General features: G+C 42.8%; 1 protein-coding gene across 1 annotated transcript in view; it reads right to left on the bottom strand.

Annotated features, from left to right (window-relative positions):
- Positions 1-27,449, bottom strand: part of GDAP1L1 (ganglioside induced differentiation associated protein 1 like 1) — a 619,148-nt gene that overhangs the window by 60,926 nt on the left and 530,773 nt on the right. The window contains exon 6 of the mRNA XM_085619314.1: positions 16,020-16,134. Coding sequence (XP_085475440.1) covers positions 16,020-16,134 — 115 coding nt within the window. The remainder of the gene's footprint in view (positions 1-16,019; positions 16,135-27,449) is intronic.

Genomic DNA, 27,449 nt, shown 5'->3' with positions numbered 1-27,449 from the left:
AAGCTGGTTATCCTTTCACTTATTGTGTCAAAACAGACAACAATTTCCTGCAGCACATTGAATCAACCCTCCCTTTAATTAGCCCTCCATGCTGTTAGAATAAAAATGTTTTTGCTGTGTTGATTATGTATTGTTCGATGTAAGTTAGCATTCACAGCACCATTTTGTTTGGACTCCATTGTGAACCATGATTGAAACAAATCTTTCCCTTTCTGAACAAAGCAGCTTTGGTAAGTCTCGTTCGTCCAAAGTTGGGCCTTGCTTTTTCCTAATGAATACACTGTTCTTATTAGCGCATACCTTTTCCACTAGATATAGGCCTTCTCCCACTAGTCTAGCGGTGGGCACGGACGGAACAACCTTGAGCATGAGAAAGTATGTGCCCGGCCTCAGGATCGAAACTTATCCTCCTGCACTCCTTCGTGTAGCTGCATCTGCCTGGAAAATTCCATTGTGGGCATGCCTTCTTTGGTTCTGAAAGTACATAATGTATCATCATGTTTGCTGATGTCAGTCCCTCTGCAGCAATCCTAAGAGACTGTGCAGACTAGGCTCCAATCGAGTGTATCTGCATACATTTATTGGTTTGTATTCTCCACTGTCTGACCGAGTCTTCATTTGTATGGAAGGCTGAGAGGTGGTCGTGAGTGACCCAGATGACCCTAATTGGATCACTTCCTTCAGTTGGCGACCGAACAGGGACTCCATCAGGTGAGTGACCCATCCCCTCCTGACAATGGGTGGGGAGGTCGAGGCCATCGTTGGGTCGGATGGACAGATCAGGGATCCCTGCACGACAGAGTTCCTGTACTCGCAGCTGTCCCTTCTGTCCCGCCGGACGGTACCTCATCCAGAGGTCATCACGACTGGGGTCCTGAATGGCGAAACCCTTGGATCTGACCGTTTGGTCTGAAGAGTCGTCAGTGGAGAATACATTTGTTTGACTTGCATGCATCAGGTGAGTTTGTTTTGATTCTTTGTGGATATGGTACCATTTTGGTTTGTATTTGGTACCGTCTGAGGAACGATTGTGGGTGAAAAGTATATGCGAATACTTTGCCAGGCATAAGCAGTGAATTTGTTTTCTTTTGAGAATGCCTGAAAGAAGTAAACTGGTTTCTTTGTACTGTCGTTGTTGTTCTGCTGATGCTCGACTAGAGGAAAGTCAGCTAGCGCCTCCAGAAGGCACTCCGAATTTGCATATGTATGTGAAGAATGGCCTTGGCCCTATTGTGTTTAGTACATTATGGCACAAATATACGAATATAAATGCCGAATTGCAGTGGCCTTTGACAGGCTTTTTGATGAGCAAAAGATCAAGTATTTACAAGAACAGTTGTTCAGGAAAAGAAGTAGACAGCCTATGTTTGATTCCCTTAGAACGTGGCAAAAAGAGGCGAATGAAAGCAGAGAAAGAGGCCCGGAAGGGGAGAATGCAGACGTTGACTCAGAAGGCCATAGCATATGACAGAGAAAAGCAGGAGAAGGGTATTCAATCTCTGTGCCTGGAGTCACCAGGTACAATCTGCGTCTTCGGCTGAGAAATAGTGCACCAAAGGAGAAGTCAGATTTGCCAGGGATGGTCTGTGTAAGTTAGGGTGTTCTTTGCTGTAGTACCAACGGACTTAGTTTCGGATGATGTGAGATTGGTGCACTGTTTTGACATTGGACAGGATAGATCGAACTTGCTCCCTTGGAGGAGGGTACATTATCCTGATCAACGTGGGATTCATCGTGAGCTTAGGACTGAGCAAGCTCCACCGCCGTGATCAAGAACGCCAACGTTTGATGAATAATAGGAGCCTGTACCAGTGAGGCTCTGACGGACACTGGGAACACTTACCTTTGCTATAGTTTTTGGTTGCATTTCTTTCATTGCTTCATAATGCATCCCTTCGGTCGGCCTATTGATGAGGAGGAACAACCATTTGCACCACCGCGTTTAGCACGGGGTTGGTCGACAAGGAGTAAAATAGTTTGCATATTAATTGTTGTGATCGCAATAGTGACCATATTTGGAATATCCTGGTTTCTAGAGGAGAACTTTCCTGTACATTTCTTGGTAGGTACAACCCCCACTCCTCCTGAACACATTTTTGTTACTCTAGCCCCACATAAAGCAGCACACAGGTATATGGACAATGTATTTATACAAATGTTGCCTCATACTCATAATGTGTCCAATACAACTAATTGTTGGGTTTGTGGGTTGCTCCCTTCGGTCACTCATAAGAGGGACAATTTGTTGTCTGTGCCATTGTCATATATTGGTAGCTGCGAGGGTTGGTATCAATTGTTTCGACTGATGTACTTCCAATTTAATCTTTTTAGTTTAGATATGACGTCCACTGAATCGTACATAATGTATCACAATGTTTGCGGATGTCAGTCCCGCTGCGGCAATCCTAAAAGACTGGGCAGACTGGGCTCCACTCGATTGTATCTGAATAAATATATTGGTTTGTATTCCCTACTCTCTGACAGACTCTTCATTTGTATGGAAGGCTGAAAGGTGGTCGTGAGTGACCTGGGTGACCCTAATCGGGTCACTTCCTTTAATGCAGTGTCACGTTTGATGTTTCCACCACATTTTCTTCAAAACATTCTGATCTAAGAAGACAAAGGAGACAAAGGTCTAAAGCCATCCTTCTATGTAAGCCAGCACTGGTCATTGCCACTTTTAAATGTGAAGGCTGTTTTTTCTTTGGTAAAACCTTCACAATTGATGATACTCTATCTGAAAATGTTCTTATCACACTACAAGTGTTCACCTGCTATACCATATTAACCATTAATGTATGCATATATATAGCTAGATATGTATGTGTCTATCAATATATAACCTACTGGCTGTGGGCGGGAGCACCTGTCATAGCAAACACTGCTTTGCTTCTTGGAAGCAAATGCGGGAAACCTGCTCACGCTTCCATGAAGCAAAGCAGAATTGCTTTTGGGCAAAGGGAGCTGTATGTTTGCAGCTCCCTTTGTCCAAAAGCAATGCTGCCTCCCGCAGGAGGTGGGGAGCCGGCAGGGACTGCGGGGGCATTGGGGCTCCCCAGCAGTCCCTAATGTTAAAGGCAGGCCCCAGGGGATGGGGTCCCTGGGGCCAGAATTGGCCCAGGGAAGGAGGGCCAAGTGGACATCCCCTCCCGTAATATATATATATATTTTTTTTTAAAAGAGGCAATGCCCCGGGGGATGGGGTGCCACCGAGCTTATAATGGCCTCAGGAGGGGGGCCTCGCAGCCCCCCTCCTTTAAAAGGAAATAATATAAAAAAACATATGTGGCCATGCCCTTGGGGATGGGGTCCCCGGGGCTGAAATTGGCCTCGGGAGGGGGGCTGCGTGGCCCCCTTTCTGTTTTAAAAAAAATATACATAAAATGTCTCAGGCCATGGAGGATGGGGTCCCTAGGACCCACAAAATATAAAGGGAAAGGGGGCCATACATACCCCCTTCTAACAAAAAAAATGAAAAGAAAAGCCGGCATCTCGCCGGTGGCCCGCCCCCGCACCACTCCTGGCATGTTCTGGGTTGGGGGATTAAGTCCCCTAGAATCTTAAGGGTTCTTAAGGGCCAACTAGCCCACCAGCTACCTCCAGTAAGCCCGACACAGTGGGATTGCTGAGAGGTGGTCTGAAGCCACGCCCCTTTTTACACCACTCTGAAAACGCGCCTCTTGGCGCATTGCTGGTGGGGCGATGAAGTCCTCTTGTGTCCTGAGGACCTCAGTGCTAAAGTGGACTTTATCCCCCCAGCAGCAGTGTTCCAGGAGGCGCATTTGCAGAGTGGTATAAAAAGGGGGTGTGGCCTCGGGCCACTCTCAGCAATCCAGGTGTGTGGGGCTTACAAGAGATAATTGGAGGGCTATTTGGCCCCTAGGGAACCTCAGGAGGCAAGGGGACTTCATACCCCAACCAAAAGTGCGCCTGGAGGTGCGTTTGCAGAGTGGTGGAGAAAGGGGGCATGGCCTGTGTCCACCTCTCATCAATCCTACTATCTGGGGCTCACTGGAGGTGTCATGTAGGCTAGTCGGCCCCTAACGACCCCGGGCAGCAGAGGAGACTTTAATCCCCATCCCAGAGCGCACCAGGGAGCAGGCCCAGACTGGTGGGCCTGCTTTGAGAACGTACCAATGCTGCTGTGTGGGACTTACTGGAGGTAATAGGAGGGGTGGTTGGCCCACAAGTTTGTCCTTGGGGGCCAACTACCCCTCCTGTTACCTCCAGTAAGAACCACACAGTAAGATTGCTAAGAGGTCTTCAGAGGCCATGCCCCCCTTTCTCCACCACTCTGCAAACGCGCCTCTTGGCACACTACAGGTTGGGGGATGAAGTCTACTTTACTCCTGAGGGACTTTGGGGGCCAAGAAGCCCTCCTGGCACCTCCTGTAAGTCCTAACCACCGGAATTTCTGAGCCCTGGTTGGAGGCCCAGCCCCCTTTCTGCACCACTCTGCAAAAGCGACTAATACGATATAGTTAGAAATTAGCATTTAAAAGCCTTCGAAATTCACTGAAAAGAACAGAGTTTTCAGGGATGTTATAGTTAGGAATTAGCATTTAAAACACCTTAGGAATTCACTGAAAAAAACACAGATTTCAGGGACGTTATAGTTAGGCTGACATTTCACTGGTACAAAAACAAAGGAATGTGGCCGTTATAGCTAGCTGAGCTAACTATAACTCGTACCCCCACAATGCACTGCTGATGACGTCACATATTTCATCACCCATGACATGGTCAGTGACATCACTAATGACATCACTTATATCTCAAATGACATCACTGATTTTTTTTTAAAACACATTTTTATTGCCTTTTGTACGTCATGTAACATACCCCTTAAGGGTGTCAATGTTCAGTAGACAGGACAAAGAAAGAGACATATCTGAATTACTGTATTCGTTGTTACCCTCGCTTGGCCCCATTCGTATATGGTAACTAGAATGACCACATTGCTGTCCCCTTGCAGTACACCATGTATGCAAGATAAACCCCCCTCCCCTTCCCCCAACAATAAGGCAACAAACCAAAACTTCCCACGCCCCCCTTCCCACACTGCTGTCTCCTCTTGACTGATACACCTCCTTACACCATAATATAACCTTTCATACACCCACTCTAAAAAACAGACTACCATCTTTGAAACCATAGACACACCAATACCAGTTAGTACATACCCGCTCACTGATTCAAAGGTCTACACACATCCACTCACTAACCCATACACTCACTCATACACGCAGTCACTCATCAATATAGCCACTGATATATGCACTCTTACACCCATACAGACACTCACACACTGCTACTGACCCATACAGTTACTAACACACCTAGTCAGTCACCTAAAGAATCAATCACACTGCCATTTACTCACCTATACAATTATACACACACACCACCTCACTTATTCATACACATAGTAACACATACTTACTCTCTTCTACAATCACTGACACAAGCACACACTCATCCATGAAGCTACTCTCACAGTCAGTCACTTACACATACAATCACTTATAAACTCCAACACTCACACATACTGCCTTTCACATATGCAGTTACTCACCCATTTACCACTGAGACATCCATACACTTAACCAACAAAGCCTTATGCACACTCACTCAACCATACTGCCCCACACAGGTGCACTCATGAACCCATACACCCAGGGATTCACCTACTCATACATCTGTGCAGGAAGTCACACAGCCCCTCACCTACCCACACAGACACTCAAGTACCCATACAGATACTCAGGTACAGGTACTCAGACAACCAATAATTAACCCATATATTTATTTGTAGGATTTGTAAGGCGCATAGCTGCCCCAGCAACGGGGCGTCCCAGCGTGACCAGAGACAGTGAGAGTAGCCGGAAGGAGAGCAGTTTAGACGTGAACAGCGAAAAGCCAGGTCTTGATGGCTTTTCGAAAAACAAGATGACTCTGGATCTCTCTGATCGGAACCGGAAGCAGATTCCAGAGTTGCGGCGCAAGACTGCGAAAAGAGCAGCCTCCGGCTCTCGCTCTCAGAACACGAGGGACACTCACTAACACTTGGTCAGGCGGTCTGAGGGAACGCTGCGGCACATAAAACAGTAGCAGGTTGGACAGGCCCAAAGGAGCCTGTTGAGCCAGAATCCTGTGCGAAACGCAAAGAGTCTTAAACTGGATTCGCTTTTCAACATGCAACCAGTGTAGCTTGGGCAAGACATGGGAAACTGAACAGGATCTCGGCAGTGCCACCAGAATACGTGCAGCAGCATTCTGGATTCTCTGCAGGCACATAATACAAGACTTGTTGGCCCCAAGATACAGAGAATTACCATAATCCAGCCTAGACAAGATTGTCGCTTGGATAATGGTCTGACGCACCCTGGGGGGGAAAAAACCGAGCAGAGGCTTCAAGCCACCCAGCAGCCCAAAACATGTCCCTGCCACGGCTCTTGATTGTGTACCGAAGGTGAGCCCACTGTCTATCCACACCCCCAGGTTCTTAACTGCCTCTTTAGGCACAGGGGCTGGTTTGAGGCTGTCTGGCCAACACTGCTCGGACCATAGGTCCCGGTCTTTCCCAAATAACAGCACCTCAGACTTACTGGCATTCAGCTGCAAGCAGTTGGTTGACATCCAGCCTGCCACCTCTACCAGATCCTCCTTGAACTTTCCCAAACTAACATTATTTCTCTTGGAGAAAGCGATCACCAATTGGGTGTCGTCAGCGTACGACACCAATGACAACCCTCTACCCTTAGCCACCAGTGCAAGAGGTTGCATGTAAATATTGAACAGAAGGGGGCTCAAAATAGAGCCCTGAGGTACCCCCTGTTTCAAAACAAACTCCTGCGATTGAAATGGTGGCACACAGACCTGGAAAGATCTTCCCGTCAAGAAAGACCGACACCAATCCAAGGCCAAATCCCTCACTCCGATGTCCTGCAGACGCTTCAGCAAAATCTCGTGGGAAACAGTGTCAAAAGCGGCATTTAGGTCTAAAAGAACTAAGGCCGCAGAATCACCCACATCCAAGATCCCTCAGATTTCCTCCATCACAGCCAACAGAGCAGACTCTGTGCCGTGACGTGCTCTAAAACCATTCTGTGAAGGGTCAAGAATTGCATTATGCTCGATGAACTCAGTGAGAATAGTATTCACATGCAATTCCACCAGCTTTGCCAGAAAAGGAAGTTGTGAGCTAGGGCGATAGTTGCCTGACTCACCAGGATCCAGAGATGGGTTTTTTAGTAGAGGAGTGACTTACGCATGTTTCCACGCTGCCGGTAACGTAGCTGCAGACAAGGAGAGATTAACCAAATCCAAGCTTACTGGCGCGATCATGGAGAAAAACTGGTGAAAATGATTAGGTGTCAACGGGTCAATTGGTGAACCTGATTTAATTTTTTTACAGAGGGTCTCCAAATCTGCAAGAGATAGCAGAGGAAAAGATAAGTGACTATTAGCCCCTTGGGGACCAGGAGCATCAGACCCGCCCTTGCCGCCTGACCTGACCGCGGGGGGAGACTTTGGTATATCTTCTCAACCTTTTTAACAAAATACCTGGCCAGGTCATTGCACTGGCTATTCGATGTAATAGGGAAGATCCCGGACACACCTCCATTCTTCATATTCTTAAGCAAGGAAAAAACTGTCTTGGAGGGGTTAGGACTGTCTAAGATTTTGTTACCAACATACTCAGCCCTCGCTCTCCGAGTTAATTTATGATAATGTTTGATAGCAGCATGATAGTTAGTTTTTCCTACTACATCATACGAGCGCCTCCACAATCACTCAAGCTGTTTACAATGTTTCTTGGCTTTGGACAAAGATTCGTTGAACCAGGGTTTGGACTGCCCACGATTTCTCCCACCCAACTTTGCCGGGATGCAGCTGTCTAGGCCTAATGTCACCCAGTCATGGACAAGCGTATCAGCAACCTCCATGTCCTGCAGCAGTTGTGGCCTGTGGCTAGACCAAAAAGCGGACAGACTGCTATCTAGCTTATGCCAAGGTCGTTTCAGAACAGAGGCCGAGCAGTAACCAGCTCATGTCTCTAATCACCAACCCATGCAGCCACCTACACACCAACTGACAGACTAATACAGACATTCACACAGATTAGCCATTCACCCATGCATTCACTAAGACACATTTAATCGCTCACTTATACAGTCAATTACGCACTCACTAAATCATCCATCCAGACACTCATACACCCACTCATTCTTCAATACACCTTGGCTTACATATATATAAAACATACTTAAATGTTTTAGAAACACTCAGTCACTGGATGATGTCATCAGTGATGTCATTCGAGATGTCATCAATAATGTCATCAGTGATATCAATGACTATGTCCTGAGTGGTGTAATATGTGATGTCATCAGCACGTCATTGCGGGGGCGCGAGTTCTAGTTACCTCAGCTAATTATAACAGCTGAATTTCTCTGTTTTTGTACCAGTGAAATGTCAGCCTAACTATATAACGTCCCTGAAACCTGTGCTTTTTCAGTGAAAAACAAACAAAAAAAAAAATATATATATATATATATATTCAAAATTTTTGTGGGAGTAACGACGCACACTCAGGAATCCAATGCAAAACCACAGAGGTTTATTAAAGTGAACCGCTACGCGTTTCGACACCAAGAGTGTTTTGATCACACGATTTTCACAGTGAATAATGCCGTGTATATAACAAAAAAGAAACATAGAAAAGGTACTCCACTCGGGGAACACAATGCTGTCCCGTATTGTTGGCAGCCATCTTGTAAGTGTAATCATAGTAATTGTTGTCTGTCTGAATGAATGTAGATTCACCAATAACTTTTGTAAATTCACACAAAATAAAGCCTGTTTGATGAATCATGATTGCAAGTTATCATGTTTGAGATAAATACACGAACTAAAGTAGAATTACAAAATTAAACAGTTGACAATTTTATACATTGAAAAATGTCTCACTGATAGCTAACATGATTCTCAACTCAAGTCAATTGTGTGTAGGATCTGCACGTGCACATTCTTGTATAATGTTCCAGATTAAAGGATCTTGTTTTGCAATAATATTATACTTGAACTCGACAGATCAGATAGAACAGATCAACATGGGGAAAAGAGGCGGTAACAGAGAAGTTGCCCTTAGGAAAAAGGAATCCAAATGGATCATAGAACTTGAAACGAGATTCCCAGGTGGGCACAATCTCGATGAAGAACTAGCAAGTCATCTACATGAGGACTGAGAAAGTATTTAGTTCTATAGTGTGTTGATTCTGAACTAATTGTATTTGAAATTTTGTGATCATAGTTTATAGCTAATTTTACATGTTTTTAACTGTGTGCTCTGTTTTTGTTGCATTTTAGGAGGAAAGGAAGGGACCCTTCACTGGCACTTGTGGGTTTAGTATTTCACGGGCACCCTACCCTTTTCTTCAACTGAACCACCTGGGCACTCTGCATCGAATTAAGTGATGTAAAAAACTTTTTACCTTTTCAAATATAACTCTATTTACTGTTATTTTGGTCCATGTTTCACCGTGCAGGATTATATTCCATGTGTGACTATTAGGGGTCTAACAAATAAGAATCATGTAAAATCCTGCTTAGAGCCACTAGGGCGCCTGTATTGAGAGAGGTCCATCAGATGTGGGGAACCAACAGAGAATTTTCAGAGCACTTGCCTGTTTAACTCTATATGAAGACATTTTCATTTTTGTCTGTATGCTGACACTTGTCGAGTTCAAGTATAATATTATTGCAAAACAAGATCCTTTAATCTGGAACATTATACAAGAATGTGCACGTGCAGATCCTACACACAATTGACTTGAGTTGAGAATCATGTTAGCTATCAGTGAGACATTTTTCAATGTATAAAATTGTCAACTGTTTAATTTTGTAATTCTACTTTAGTTCGTGTATTTATCTCAAACATGATAACTTGCAATCATGATTCATCAAACAGGCTTTATTTTGTGTGAATTTACAAAAGTTATTGGTGAATCTACATTCATTCAGACAGACAACAATTACTATGATTACACTTACAAGATGGCTGCCAACAATACGGGACAGCATTGTGTTCCCCGAGTGGAGTACCTTTTCTATGTTTCTTTTTTGTTATATACACGGCATTATTCACTGTGAAAATCGTGTGATCAAGACACTCTTGGTGTCGAAACGCGTAGCGGTTCACTTTAATAAACCTCTGTGGTTTTGCATTGGATTCCTGAGTGTGCGTCGTTACTCCCACAAAAATTTTGAATATTGTTGCCGGCTTGGGTTTCTGCCGGAAGACGCATCACCTGGCAACGGGACCGATCCCGGAAGGACCCGCATCTTGTTTGCTATATATATATATATATATATATATATATATAAATCCACTATTTCCGGACCCGATTCCAGGCTGTCGAAGCCAAGGCGTAAAGCCGAAACGCGTAGTTCTTTGCTTGCCATTAAACACGGTATTATCGAAGCACACGAAGGCGTCTGAGTGGTTCCTGTGCATTACAGTAACTTTTGTGGTTGATATATATATATATATATATGTATATATATATATATATTCACTGAAAAAACCATAGGTTTCACACATGTTATAGTTAGCGGAAATTTTACTGATAAAAAACCAATGAAATTCCCCCGTTATAGTTAATGCAGGCAACTATAACTCACGCGACCGCAATCCTCTGCTGATGCTAATACTGTATTTAGACACTTATTTGCCCATGTCTTCTTCCATACATTTTTAGCTATACATATATTACAAATATTTTTTTTTCATAAAGACACATATGTCATCAGCAGAAGATTGCGGTCGCGTGAGTTATAGTTGCCTGCACTAACTATAACATGTGTGAAACCTATGGTTTTTTCAGTGAATTTGCAAGGTTTTTTAAATGCTAATTCCTAACTATAACGTGTGTGAAACCTATGGTTTTTTCAGTGAATTTGTACGGTTTTTTAAATGCTAAGTTACTTTACGCCATTCGTGGCGTGCGCGCCCACTTAACGCAGTTCGTTCCGTGCACGCACGGTGCGCTTCGCGCACCGTGCGCGCACAGTGAGCACGCGGTGCGCTTCGCGCACCGCGCGCCCACTTTACGCAGTTAGTGCCGTGCACGCACGGTGGGCACGCGGTGCGATGACAAAGCAAGAAAGCACGTCAACAAATCTGTTTCTGCTTTCCTCCGTGACTATGGTATGGGTGCCATTTACCACAACAACTTGCGTTATGACATGCAAGACATTTATAGAGGAGATGGTGTGCACTTCAATGATGAAGGGAACAGAGTCTTCCTCTTGAACCTTAGACTCTGCATCGGTACTTACTTGTAGGTACCACTAAAAAATCATTTCATAAACACAACGGCTCTTTTTAGAGCCCCCTAATATCTAAACACTTAAATCTGATTTTCATTTTTTTTTAAATTTTTTTTTTTACCGTACGCTTACCGTAAGCTTACCGTACGCGTACCCCGTGTTTTTTTTAAAAATCAATAAATGTTTTCTTTGTACTTTACAGTCCTTCTTTGACCCCCTCACAAATGTAAGGGGGTCTGTAACTCTCCTCATTGCCCCCTTTTCTTGTTTTCACTCTTTTTTTTCTGAGTGAAATACACAAAATGGCGGCCGCCGCTTCCTGGTTTCGGCCGATTCGAATGTTTACTAAGATCTAAGAGCCAATCAGAATCGCGCTCGCGCACGCCACCGTACGCTTACGGTAAGCGTACCGTAAGCGGGCTCAGATATATATATTGATTTAAAGGCTATTTTCTCAGAATCTACTGAACAGATTTACACCAAACCTACAAAAGGCACTTCCTTGACCTAGGGACTACCTCTCTGCCAAATTTCGAGTAATTCTGTTCAGCCGTTCGGGCTGTAGCTCGTTCTAAAGGTCCTATGGAAAAATGCATGGGGAAAACGCGTTTTGGGACCCCCCTTTTATCTCAGCCCCCGCTTGACGGATCCCCCCGAGACTTTCAGGGTAGGAGCGGAGCGTAGCGCCCCACCTATTTTGAGAAATTCGCGAGGATTCATCGACCGGCGCCAAAGTTATTCAAAATAGAATGTTGAGGTTTTCCTATGGAAAAGGGGTCCTAACTATAACTACCTACTGGCGACCGCCAGTAGGTAATATCTATATATATATATATATCTATATATATATTCAAAAACGAAGGTGCCTTCATGCGGAGTGCACTCCCAACAAGTAAATCACGGGAATGGAACAGCTTTAGTCACCAAAAATGCAGATTTAATGAAAGCATGTCTTAGCCTGACGCGTTTCAAACATAATGTCCTTCCTCATAGGCGGCATGCACTCACAATGTTCATTTCCGTCACCAGACGTGATTTAAATCAATTGTATCCCGCCCATGTGGGCTCATCAACGAATTGCATCACGGTAATTGGAGTTCATATTATTCCCAAATGGGTCGGAGAAATGCGAACCTGTGCAATTTAAAATAAAATCTTGTTAGCATATTGCTTTGCAAAGTTCGGAAACCAAAAGTTGCTCCAAAGAATACATCCAAACTTTGTTGCTCCATAATGTGGCCACTTGTATAAAGCACCACGGACTTGCCTGTATCCGCAATGGTGCTACTCCACGACCCGGCGGGGCCGTCCTCAATTCAAAAATGAAGGTGCCTTCATGCGGAGTGCACTCCCAACAAGTAAATCACGGGAATGGAACAGCTTTAGTCACCAAAAATGCAGATTTAATGAAAGCATGTCTTAGCCTGACGCGTTTCAAACATAATGTCCTTCCTCATAGGCGGCATGCACTCACAATGTTCATTTCCGTCACCAGTGAAATGTCAGCCTAACTATATAACGTCCCTGAAACCTGTGCTTTTTCAGTGAAAAACAAACAACAACAACAACAACCAAAAAAAAATATATATATATATATAAATCCACTATTTCCGGACCCGATTCCAAGCTGTCGAAGCCAAGGCGTAAAGCCAAAACGCGTAGTTCTTTGCTTGCCATTAAACACGGTATTATCGAAGCACACAAAGGCGTCTGAGTGGTTCCTGTGCATTACAGTAACTTTTGTGGTTGATATATATATATATATATGTATATATATGTATATATATATATATTCACTGAAAAAACCATAGGTTTCACACAAGTTATAGTTAGCTGTACATTTCACTCGTAAAAAACCAATGAAATTCCCCCGTTATAGTTAGTGCAGGCAACTATAACTCACGCGACCGCAATCCTCTGCTGATGCTAATACTGTATTTAGACACTTATTTGCCCATGTCTTCTTCCATTAAATTTTAGCTATACATATATTACAAATATTTTTTTTTCATAAAGACACATATGTCATCAGCAGAGGATTGCGGTCGCGTGAGTTATAGTTGCCTGCACTAACTATAACGGGGGAATTTCATTGGTTTTTTACGAGTGAAATGTACAGCTAACTATAACTTGTGTGAAACCTATGGTTTTTTCAGTGAATTTGCAAGGTTTTTTAAATGCTAATTCCTAACTATAACGTGTGTGAAACCTATGGTTTTTTCAGTGAATTTGTACGTTTTTTTAAATGCTAAGTTACTTTACGCCACCGCGCGCCCACTTTACGCAGTTAGTGCCGTGCACGCACGGTGGTCACGCGGTGCGCTGCGCGCACCGCGTGCCCACGTTACGCGGGATGGGCCATGTACGCACGATGCGCTTCGCGCACCGTGCACACATTGGGGACATATTATGCGCTTCGTTGTGAAAGTTATTCATTTGTACTTTCCATTTATAAATATGCCATGCACAAATGGTGCCCTAAGGGCACCATTTGCACACGGGGTGGGGAAAATGTGGATAATTTTTATTTTATTTAAATTTTTAACCGTACACGTACGGTAAGCGTAATCGGCAATTTTTCGAAAAAAAATAAATTTGTTTTTTTGGCCTTGGGGGTTGTTTGGGGACACATATATGGATGCTGGGTGGTTAAGAACTGAATATACTCCCCCTGTAGATGTTTTTTGTCTTGGTTTTTGCAGCCCCCCTCAGAGTGCGAGAGAGAAAATGGGGGCCGCCGCTTCCTGGTTTCGACCGATTCGAATGTTTACTTAGATCGAACAGCCAATCAGAATCGCACTCGCGCACGTCACCGTACGCGTACGGTAAGCGCACCGTAAGCGCACCGTAAGCTGGCTCAGATATATATATTGATTTAAAGGCTATTTTCTCAGAATCTACTGAACAGATTTACACCAAACCTACAAAAGGCACTTCCTTGACCTGTAGACTACCTCTCTGCCAAATTTCAAGGAACTCTGTTCAGCCGTTCGGGCTGTAGCTGTGTCTAAAGGTCCTATGGAAAAATGCATGGGAAAAACGCGTTTTGGGACCCCCTTTTATCTCAGCCCCCGCTTGACGAATCCCCCCGAGACTTCCAGGGTAGGAGCGGAGCGTAGCGCCCCACCTATTTTGAAAATTTGGCGAGGATTCGTCGACCGGCGCCAAAGTTATTCAAAATAGAATGTTGCGGTTTTCCTATGGAAAGAGGGTCCTAACTATAACTACCTACTGGCGACCGCCAGTAGGTAATATATCTGTATATATATATATATATATATATATATATATATACATATATATATACACACATATATATAAGATCAAATGTTATGATGGTCTACCATATTGAGCATTGTATTCTATTCTGTAATACAAATTGGGGACACTTTTATCACACATAGGCAGAGGGTAGAGGGTGTTATTTCTGTGTGAGTTTAATCCAATTAGTGGCTCAGATTTATTCTGATGTCATTACCTCAAGGTAATTAGTGCCCAAGCATGATTGTGCATTTAGGTAATGCTAGCCCATGCCACTCTACAAATCTCCATCAAAAGTATTGTTTTCACAATAACTGAACCAACATAAGCAAGTAATATAAAAAAATACATATCTTATAATATGTAATATTTTACCACAACCCCATCCTTGGGTTCATGACATTTTGGCCTTGTTGCTATGATACCACAAGAACTCCTCGAATGCGAGATAGGACCATATCACACTATTGCCCGTTATGTATCCTCTATATATATCCTATATTCAATACTGTACTGCATTTTTTGTTTATTACACAAAACTGTTTGTATGTAACGTGCTCTGCCACACTTTGCTGCATAGATCACCTGCATGGCTATACAAGAGAAAATAAATGTTGTTCATTTAAGCATATTATGCGGGACAGCTGTAGCAATGAATGCAAAGTCAGACATTTATTGCTACAGTGCGTTGGCCACATGCCATTTTATTATCATATTAAAGCTTCATGTTTTGGACCCTCTGTATCTTCTATATTATCCTACTCTTGGATCAGCACTGCTGTTACTATGGGCTTATCTAATGAAAATGTGCTCTAGGTCTGCAAAACAGCATGGTATAGATGACATATGGAGATGCTCGGAGAGTAATATGCTAATACATAGTATATTACAATTGGCGCACATATATAAATGTGCAGTGGCGGCTCACAGAGGGAATGCTGCGGGGCGGTGGGGAGGGGCGGGTGAGGGGCAGAGTAGGGGGTAGTGGAGTTGGGCATATGAAGGCATGGAGTAAGATAAGTAAATACATAAATACAACTATTTACCTTGTGCTCGCTGCATCGCCGAGTTGCAAGGTAAATAGTTTTATTAATTTATTTACTTAACTTACTCCATGCCGTTTTATATCCGACTCCACTACCCTCCACCCTGCCCCTCCCCTGCCCCGCCTCACCCCCGCAGCACTCCCTCTATGAGCCGCCACTGTTAAAATGTGGGTGTGAATGTCTATTTCAGCTATTCAGGTTTCTTGCCTTTAAATAGGACTGTTGTTTTGTATGGAATTATAACAAATGGGAATTAATGAAACATGAATGAGAAAAATATTCCAATCACAAAATGTACAGTTAACAATCATTAAAACAAGGTTTTAATGAACTTTGCAGATAACGAAAAAAAACATAGCATCTTTCAAATGAGCCTACCTTCGTACTCCAGTTTTCTCTTCTCCAGCTCAGCTTCAATTTGGTCTAATATCATGCCCAGTTCACCTAGGATTTTGGTTAAGTAGTTTACATTGTCATGCTCCAGGATCTTGTCCTATCGAAAATGAGAAATATATGTTGACAAGGACATTATATTTGGTGCAGATGTTGTAACAAAATCTTCTAGATATAATTCCAAACAATTTCTACAGATAAGTAAAAAGGGAGCGGCCACATCCATAGCATTAGATGGGTTGCAGTTGAATGTGTGGTAAAGAATTTAGCAAAAGTGTACTAGACAGAAGATTAAAGGTGGGTGAAGTTGCAAAGTATTTTCTCGCCACCTATGCCTGAATGTTGTTAAGTTCCAGACATTTCAGAATTCTTGTTAAAATCAATACAATGCTTTCGAAATCACAGAATCTGAAATTCCGTATGAAAAATCTTGAACTTTTATAAAAAATCATTGCAGGAATTCTGTTTTTGTGGTGTCATAAACGTGTGTATTTCTTTTGTACGGGAATGCCCAAATTTGGCGTACCTTTCCACCCAAGTGTAAGAGACATCTATCTAGTTTCGAATTGTGATCAGACCATATCATCCATACTGCAAATCTTTTCTCTAAGTAAACATGTGAGAAAATGCCACTTTCAGTTTCAATTCAACATTAACACTTGCAATAAAATGATAGATTATACTGTTAATCATGTGGTCAGGTTGAAGAGAAAGTAGGGGAAATCTACTCAAAGTAGCTGGTGAAGTGGCCCTATCACTTTATTTATGTAGATCCACATGTACAACTACTACAGCACTTATAAGTTAAATCTTAGAAAAATATCTCTCCATAGGTACAAAAGAATTCATCTCATCAACATAACTGATAGGTTGATAAGTATTACTTATCAATACACTGTTTATTTCAGGGCACAGAGATCACATAAAAAATCATCAACAATGAATTCCAAGAAAAAAACATCAAGATAAAATCATTAAATAGAGCCTGCACTGCATTATTATATTAGCAAGACAACCTTGAATTCACTCTGTTCCATTTCTTGGAATATTGCAATTTAAAATCTCCAAAATGTGGTATACCAGTTTAATAATCTAAAAGCTAATCATATGTTCCTTAGAGCTTTGGGAATATAATAATAAGAATCTGACACGGCCCCATTATTTCTTTGAATTCAGACTTAGAATTTTCAAATTAGCCTTTTAATCAATGTCCAAAAGAAGATACTAAATATAAGAAGTATAAAACTATATAGGCAAGTCAAGAAAAACTATTACTATAAATATGTACAAATTACACTTATAAACATGCATTGGTAAAAACCAGTAGGTTGTGCATGTGATTCCATGAGGCAGACCATTTTGATTTGCCATTATTCTTTGCATTCAGATAGTTGCAGTGGGGGCTCATCTATGGTGACTATACTGGAATTGTTTAGGGATCTTTCAAAGGTGACCATTTACATATATAGCTGTTGATGGAGTGCCAGGTGTGGTGGTGTTAAGCAGTCTCTGGGGGGAGCTCATATTTAAATAAGGAGAGGGGGCAGGAAAGTAAGTGGAGCAGGGTAAACAGAGAGAGAGAGATAAAATAATACCTCATGCGCTGTAATGCAAGGTCCTAACTTCAGCAGTGGAAGGATACAAATTCATCCAATTAAAACAAGGAGTGACTAAAATATGAAGTGGCCATGACAAACCCAAGAATATAGAGGAAAATAATGGAATCAGTAACAGTGGGCTGAGGTAGCCAACAAAGCCAGTGACTCATGGGTAAGAGATGGACCCAAAACCAACCCTAACTATGTATCAGATACAATAGGACTGCTGACTACAGCCAGCTAAAGCAAGGTAAGACTTAGAAAATGACTTAAAGAATAAAAGTTAAATACAAAATCTAAAATATAAGTAAGTAGCTTCGATTTCGTACACTACCAAACTGGAAAACTCGAGTCATTAGAGCAATGAAAAAAGGAGCAAAAGTTGAATGTTACCACATGCATAAAGATTTCCTAGCACTATGGAACCTGTATTCAAGGTAAGGAGCCTCAAAATGTACTTTTGGTTAGAAACAAAAATCACAAAACAGGGCCAGAGTGGATAGTTGAAAAAAAACCATATTGTAGTGCTTAAATTTACATTTAGTAACTAAAAAGCACTTGATAAAAATATCTAAAGAAGAAAGGAAGGGTCTATCCCCACAACTTGGGAGTCTGTACCTTTTCAATGATGTACTTCAAGATTATGAATGCAAAACGTTGATACATTGCACTATGAATCACAATTTTAATGGGATGCCCTAAACGCTTCCACATTGTGATTCAATAGGGATTTCTAAACTCATTTCAGATTCTTTAACTATTTATTGAATTGTAAAATGGGTTTCATAGATAACAAAAATCTATTTGATCATCACAAACCCTGTGATTGTGTGAATCACAGACTTTGGGTCCGAAATTGGCTTTGTATGTCTGGCCCCATGATCGCAAACTATCCTTCTGACACTCACAAAAAAGGGTGCACACAAACAAAAGTGCCAATTTGTAAGTAAAGATAAAATGTTTGTGAAAAGAAGAATGACACCAGGTAGGGTTACCTCCTCTTTATTTCATCCACTGACATCCAGCTCCCGGCAGCAACTGCCGTTCCCCACGTCCTCAAGGTTCCATGCAGGGAAGTCCCACGAGCAGAAGCTCTAGATTCCAACACACCCCCCCTTCCTTCACAAGGCAACCAAAAGTATAAACAGTAATGGCGAAAACAGATGAAGTAAAACAGGAATAACAAAATGTCAGCAACCTTCCCCAAGGTAGGAAGAAAGAATAATTCAGAGCCTAATGCATGATATAACCCTGGAACCTGGCAGGAGCGACTCTCACTCTAGGAGGAACTTCCCTGCTGGGAGTGTGATAAAAATGTACACCCATCTTCTCATTAACATACACAGCATTGGATCTTGGTACAACAGAAATAGCACATTTATTCAATGTTTTCCCATTCTCCAACACCACCACATGATCTTTCACCACCTTCACTAAAACCAAGAAATCCCCTTACGAACAAAACCGGGTCTTTTGGTCCACACCCAAACACCCATTCAATCACCCTGCACTGATTAACCACCTTCCTGGGCATCCAATCCTTGTTTAACATTGTACCCGCAACTCTTCCCCAGTGTGAAAGGAGACATGCCAGTACTAATGTGAGGAGTGGTCCTTACCGCCCATAACATGTCATCAATTGCCACCCTCCAGTGCAACCCATTAACCAAGGCCAACTGCAACTGGTCTTTGATAAAATGGTTCATACGTTCCACAAGATCATTGCTGTGAGAGTGGTAGAGTGTAGTGAGAATGTTCTTGATGTCAAGTTCCTTGAGAAAATCCTGCATTTCTTTAGACACCAACTGAGTGCAGTTTTCAGTCACTAGTTCTTCAGATAATCCCTCCCTAAGAAACACCTCTTTGAAAAAATTGATGATGGTCGTAGAACTGACACTGTCCACAAACTTCACTTCAGGCCATTTGGACATGCAGTCTATCAAAACCAACGCATACTTAGGAAAGCTACCAGTGACTCCAAAATGTCCAGCTACATCAAAAGCCAGTTTGCACCAAGGCGAGTTCTTCACTGCAATGGGTTCAATGGGAGAAGTACATGTCACCTGGGTTTTGTCGCTCAGAAAGCATACGCAGCAGTCCTGAACGTAATATTCAATAGCCCTGTCCAGGCCCGGCCACCAGAAATCCTCCCTAACCCTGCGTTTCATAGCACGAATACCTAGATGACCTTCGAGGGTCAGATCCAAAACCTTCTTGCGCATGCACAATGGAACTACCAATAAGGCCCCCTGCGCAAAATTCCATCGACTAAGGACAACTCCTCGCCAACTCTTTTGAACGGAATCAATTCAGGAGCCAAATCCCTGTTATTGGGCCAACTAATAGCCACAAAATTAGACACCATTTTAATTTCATCATCCTCAGACACAGCCTGCAACCATTCTAGCTCAGAAAGTGCACCCTTAACAGTATCCCCGTCAGCACCAACCGCACACACTATATCCAGACCGTCCATTGTCGTGTTGCTCTCACTCTCTGTGAGAAGTAACCTAGATAGACAATCGGTTACATATTCTTCACTCCCGTCACATACTCCAGGCAATAATTAAATTCCTTTAGTCTGTACTGCCACTTGGCTATTCATGCTGCTTTCTCTGTTTTGGCTTTGGATAATCCAGGTGCAAGAACTAACATTGGGCACCTTTACGTGTTTGACATTGTCCTTTGCGTTGAGTTGCTTGACTTTGACAGACTGTACAGTTCCACTCATTTTCGCCACCTTTTGTAGTGAAAAGATCCACTAAGGGTGTATGAAGAATGCATTTCCCCGCAAGAAGGTCCGGAAGTACTGGACACCCCATCACAGAGCCAGGGCCTCTTTTTCGATTGTAGAGTATGTGCTTTCCGCTCCCGAAGTGTTCTGGAGGCAAACACCATGATTTCCTCATGCCCGTCATAATCTCTTCTGCATGAGAACAGCTCCCAAACCAACGTTGCCAACATCGGTAGAGACAACACACAGATCATTGATGTTGCAAAATTTGAGAGGACGTGCTTGCACAATTTCTTACTTAAGGAACTTACAATAATTGTCACAGGCATCACTTCAGACATACTTGGCGTTTTTCCTGAGAAGTTCCCGCAGGCATGCTGTTTTGTCTGAAAAATTGTTCACAAATTTGGCGTAGTATTCCACAAGCCTTAGGCAGGAGCGAAGTTGGTCTTTATTCATTAGTTCGGTGAGTTCTGAATGGCATCCAGAATTTTCATTTTAAGTTCCACCCCACTAAAGGAAATGTGGTGACGTAGGTAATCCATCCCCTCCTGAAAGAACGCACATTTATTCTTCCTCAAAGTCAACCCACTTGACCAACACTTGCTGGACCCTGTTGTCATGCTCCGGTTCAGTTTTACCATGAATGAGAATGTCGTCTTGGAAAAACACGACTCCCACAGTGTTCTTAAATAAGTTCCCCATGAGGTACTGGATCACTGCAGAAGCCGATGCCAGACAGAATGGCATTCGTATGTAGTGAAAGGCCCCTTCGGGTGTTAAGAAAGAAGTAAGGTGTCTGGAGTCTTTGCTCAATTCGACCTGGTGTTAAGCTGAGGAATTTCAAGTGAGATGAAATACTTGGCTTCACCCAAGGTCGTAAGCATTTCATTGATGTCAGGCAGGGGCTGGCGATCTACCCAGATGTTGGACTTAAGATTATGCAAGTCCATACACATCCTTAGAGACCTGTTCACCTTGCTTGCCCAAACGATGGGAGGCAACCAGTCAGACCCTTTGATGGGCTAATCACTCCAATGGCACACAAACGTTCTAGCTCTTGCTTTAGTTCGTTACGCAGACTCAACGGTACCTTGCGCACCTTGTGTGTAACTTGACATTCCCCAAATGCGACTTGCTCCCACAACGGAAACATGAAGGTTCTACTTTCTCTGTTTTGGCTGTGGGTAATTCAGATGCAAGAACTAACATTTACGGGTTTGACATTGTCCTTCGAGCTAAGTTGCTTGACTTCGACAGACTGTACCGTTCCACTCATTTCCTTCATGGAGAACTGAGATTGTTCAATGCTCCTAGCTAGAGTGAGGGCAGTGTCCGTGTCAGCGTCCTCAGTTGATAATAGTTTTTCTTGAATTTATCTGTTGCATGTATGTTCTATTAACTGTTCACGGATAATTTCATCTCTAAACTCCCTGTAATGGCAAGTGGCAGTCAGTGTTCTGAGAGCAGCGACAAAATCATCAATGGACTCGCCAGGAACCTGGGAATGTTGCAAAAATCTATGTCGTTCCAGCACCACATTCATTTTAGGATTAAATCTTTTGTCCAAAGTTTTGATGACAGATGCATAGTCATTAATTATCAAGGAATCACCATCATCTCCACCACTTACATGGGTGCTTACTAGCTCCAAGGGGTAATGTTTTCAAAATGTTCCTACTTTCAGAACCCAAATTGTAAATTAACAATGCCTTCTTTTTCTTTGAAGTAAAGGTGTCGCCATCAATAGCTTCTAGATTGGCATCAAATGTCTCCTTCCATTGTTGCAAATTGAGTGGAGTCGTGCCAGGTGATTGCAGGAAAGGTGGAGGTGCTAATATCCGATCCATTGGGGGGCTGTGCATGGGTGAGTTGCTGCCCGACACAAACACAGATTCAGAGAAAAAAAATTGAACTAGAAGTAATGTCAGATGCTGGTGAACAGAGAGAGTTTGATGCTGCAAAAGAAGGTATGTAGTAGTGAACAGGTTCAACAACTTACAATGTGTGTAACATAAATCACATGTGACTACATGAACTGCATAAAACTTAAATAGAGTGTGCATGCCACTGAAATGTACACACACTGGAAAGAGGTTGGTGTGCACATCACCGATGTGCAAAGATGTCCCAAGAAATCACCAACTCTTAAACCAAACAAAACTAAAGGATGTGCATGTCACCAACATGCAACATTGCCACTGAAACTCACGTACTGGAAAGAAATTGGTGTGCATATCATTGATGCAAAGATGAGTAAGGAAACACCAACATTTATGTCAAATCCAGATAAGGATGTACACATCACAGATGAACAAATTCACCACAAGAAAATCATACGGCATACAATTCAAAGAAAAGAATAATTTACCATGGAAGTTGTGCGCATCACCGTGTGCGCATAGCCGTATTGCTTCATGGTCTTCTGGAAACAAAATGGAGTTGCAGCAAGACTTTACTCTGAAAGGTGTGTGCATCACCATGTGCGCGTGGCTGAAGTTCCTGTAGAATCAATGCATGTTGCACCTTGGGCGTTGTCAAGGTGAACTGCACACTGAGGATGGCTGGCTTGATGGTGGCGTCGATGAAGAGGGATCGTGGCATTCTCACGGTAACATGCACACTGACAATGGCTAAGTTGAAGGTGAGACAGTGGTTGCCCAGCAACAGATAGCAACTCGTTTTGGACTACACCGCTTCCAATGGTAAACAATAGCATAGCTGGGTCATCGGCAATGCCACATTACTCACGCCAATTAGGCAAAGACTGGACGAAGATTCGGATGCTCTTCGTGAGACCTCCACACTCACTGGACAGCTCGGAACAGAATTGGAAAGCGCTGGCATAAACACCGCAAAAAAAGGGACCACGAAGAAGAGTGCGAATCACAACAGGTGTCCTCAAAGGATGCTGGAGTCGATGGACAACTCGCCACCAGTGAAAAGAATAATGATACCAGGTAGTGTTGCCTCCTCTTTATTTCATCCAACGACATCCAGCCCCCGGCAGCAACTGCTGTTCCCCACATCCCCAAGGTTCCACGCAGGGAACTCCCATGAGCAGAAACCAACTCTCAGTTTCTTTGAAGCATAAATGCCAATATATTTACTGACCTAATCAAAGCATGTATTGGGGCAACCAGCAACCTCAATGTTGTGTGCTAAAAGGAAGATTTCATGATCTCACTCATACATCCATTGCAGTAGCGTAGTCTGTTAAGAAAAGAAATAATGTTTAATAGGCATGTGTTCATAACAACCCATGATGAAAGGAAAGAGCAACTTTTAAAGTTACTATCAACGCATGTCACGTGTTTTACAAAAATGTACAAGTGACGGTTTCTGTTTGTATGTAATAAGGCTTCAATTCACCATTTAGCTGCATGTGCACCTCTACTCAGGGAACTACTCCCCTCACAGTTGGGAGCAGTCCTCCACATGGTTTCTGGCTGCAAAATTAAAGCATGTCATGAACTATGGTGAAGCTAGCTTCTTTATTAGAACGTCTGCTTTTATTTGTAGCATCTACAAATTGTTCCGAAGGACTGATTCTAAAATAACTGCGTTTCAAATGCCCCCAGTTATGATAAATGTGAAATCTGCAATGCAGGGGTTCAAGTGCTCCTCATCTTATACCAGTCTCAGGCTTGCCAACTCACATTGTGTCTCACGATATTGGCTCTTTTCCAGTGCTTAATTTGAGCCGGTGGTTTCTGGTGCTGGCACAAGCACTTAACTGTCAGCACTGGCACATATGGCAGTCTGCCACATGGTGCCACATGGTGGTGCTGACTCCCTATTTTAGGTATGAGCATAACAGCAGCTGTTTAATAATTCAATATACATTAACATTTTCTAATACCTACCAACCAAACCATTCTTATAACTTTAGTGGCTAGGAATAGTATGGCTTGTTACACTTGGCTATGTTTACTAGTTGTGTTGGTAGTGTCATTGGCAGCACTGGTGGGGGCAATAGATGGTGTAAGCTGCAGTTGCCTCCAGACGAAGGTCTAAGGCACTTATTTTTCCCAAATTAAGCACTGCTCTTTTCAACAATCACCTCACGGTGAGGAGACGATATCAGACAGAGGTAAGGAAATGAGCCGATGCCCATCCAGGAGTCTGAAATACACCAGGACAGTAGCACCAGCCTCAGCAAGCTTTTTATTTTTCGAGGAGGTGGTTTGGTGATACAGGGTAGGCAAAAGGGCCTCCTAGATAATACTCGTCACAAGGTCCTGCCCCTTCCAAGACCCCACCCCTCCTCACAATATTGACATTTTGTTTTTAATTGGCACGGTTGCAGCCTAGAAATAATTTGTGAAAGGCTATTTTAGGTGCTGTGGTACAATTAATATAAATGCAGGAGTCTTCCTTACTGCTGCTGCACTTGCTGTGAAAACAAGGGCAGAAAATAAGCAATTATCCCCGATTTAGGTTTTTTACACGCTGAATTGCTACAAGCACATAAGCATGGCGCTCAAGAACCTGAAATCAGCTTCTGCCAGGACTCCTGGAGTTTGCTGAAGTGGACCTTCTGTCTTGTAGGAGACAACTGAAGTAGACATAAAAGCCATCCAGTCATGAGCTAGGAGCTGACCCAAAGCCAACTCTAAATATAAGTTATATATTGGAAACAAAAGATCTTTATAAATCTGTCCATAAGCTGAGACATAGAAAAAACAACAAAGCATCAAATATAGCGTTTAATACATTTACATTAATCTGATGTGCACATGTATTGTTTTGTGCGGTAATAAGTAGATGGATGCATTTGCAACACCCCACCCCCCGTAGCACAACATCCACCATATGTAGAGATCTCCACCTGCCTGGAGATCTACTGCAACGGATATGCTTTGACCATCCTTTTCATGCCCGATAGGCATCCTCTATGATTTTATGGCAATGCATGGAGGCCAATATTATGCATATTTCTTTAATTGCAAACTAAAAGCAGCACTACAAAACAATGAAAAGAACTTAGAATTAGAACCCATCAACATTCCAATCTCATATATTTCTCTGCCTAGCAGCCATCTTCCTTCTATGTTGCTGCTCACAGCGAAGATAAGCACACCTTTTCAGATTTCCTTATTAGGGGCCTGTTTGGGAGCGGCTTGGTGCGATTCCGGCATGGGTTTGATAAAACATTGAGTGTCTGTGTTTAATGAGGCAGGGGATAATGTGAGAGCGTTTTAGTCTTACCGAACATATTTTTATTGATGTTCACAGTAAGAGTAATTTCAGGTCTTGACTCGAAGCTGTGAGTCTGTGGGGACTTTAGAACGAGCGCCGCATATGGACGCGGACTGCTTCCAGGTTAAATGATCTAGGAGGGCAATTTTTGTGTCAAAACAACTTGAGGCAGTTGCAGAGCTCAAGTCTCTTGAACTCGAACTGTTCACATATGCATAGGATATTTTTATACTTCCCATTATGTAGATAGGACTTCGATATTCGGGACAGCCATATTTTTGTGTCGATATTTTTGTACCTCGATATTTTCGTAGTCGATATGCTGTCATGAATGATGTAATATGCAAGGTCATAAGCAGTACATTGCAGGCCGCAAGTTATAGTTAGCTCAGCTGACTATAACTGCTGAATTTCACTGGTTTCATATGAGTGAAACTTAAGCCTTATTGTAACGTCCCTGTAAAAGTTTTTTTTTAGATAATTTCTGAGTTTATTTTTTTATTCTGTTTCCTAACCATTACGTCCTTGTAACCTATGTTTTTTCCAGTGAATTTCCATGTTTTTTTAAGTAGTAATCGTGTTTGCAGAGTGGTGGAGAAAGGGGGTGGGCCTCTGACCAGCTCTCAGGAATCCCTCTGTTTGGATTTACAGGAGGTACAAGGAGGACTTCTTGGCCTCCATGGTCCCTCAGCATCCAAGAGAATGTCATTCCCTAACCAGTAGTGCGCCAGGAGGCATGTTTGCAGAGTGGTGGAGAAAGGCGATGGGGCCACCAAGACCTCTCTGTGAGACTTACTGGAGTTAATAGTAGGGATTGTTGGCCCCCAAGGACACTACCTAGCCAAAAGGAATTCATCCCCCAACAAGTAGTACCACGTGTTCTGGCTTTGCCATATAAACTTCCTTCTCCAAACTCTCCTTATAGAGGTATGCGCCTTGTCAAGGGCTGTATAGGTCTGGACATGCTTTCCCAAGGTTTTCACTAACCCATTACCAAACAACAGTCCCTCGCACTCTTAATTGGATTCTCTCCCAGCCAAGTCTCCTTATGCCTCTCTGTTATAAGGCCGCATTGGCGTTGCCTAAAAAACAAACCACCCTTTGGCTCCCTCCGCTCAACAGATTGATGTCTAAATCAGTTCCATTCAAGTAAGACTTCTCTATCATAAAAATAATTCTGGTAACAGGTCCTAGAACATCTAGGAGACAGTCTTCACATAGCTTTAAGGACCTTTCCAGGTCCTTTCTTGGATCACGTCCCAGTTTAAAAAGGTAGGTAATAAGATCCAGATCCAAATTAGGAGTCATAGTCTCTTTTATCAAATACAGGACCTGAACATTCTGACCTCATAACATTCTGCAGATTTCTTTCCAATTGTCTTGTGATTCAATATTTGATATAGTTAGCAACATGTGCCAAAGCAATCATTCTGAACTACGAGGTTGCCTAAACTCTGAAGGATTGAATATAGCCTGACCCAAAGGGTCCTTAACATCCTTCTTCATTTCCTTCTTACCAATATCTACCCCTGAAAATTCTTCTATATCCTCATCATATCCTAATTCAAGGATATATTCATCCATGTTATCTACATCCCGCTCATACCAATTAGGTTGACGGCCCTTATCTTTTGAACAGTGCACCTACCTCTCTATTCTGCCGCTTTGGACACCTGTCTCTGAGTTGCCAAAGACAACTGCTCTTGCTTCTGCTACATCAGTACCAACCCTATCTCTATGTTTTGTAACACATTTTCCTCCTGCCCCCCTATTTTGTGCATTATCCTCCTCGGACATTGACCAAAATTCATCATCTTCCAATACATTCCCTTTCCTTTTTGCTTCCTTCAAAATTGTTTTCACTGTTTCTTCTACGGATCA

The sequence above is a fragment of the Triturus cristatus genome, chromosome 7 (genome assembly GCF_964204655.1).
Source record: "Triturus cristatus chromosome 7, aTriCri1.1, whole genome shotgun sequence".
Lineage (NCBI taxonomy): Eukaryota > Metazoa > Chordata > Amphibia > Caudata > Salamandridae > Triturus > Triturus cristatus.
This window is presented reverse-complemented; position numbering and strand designations above follow the sequence as displayed.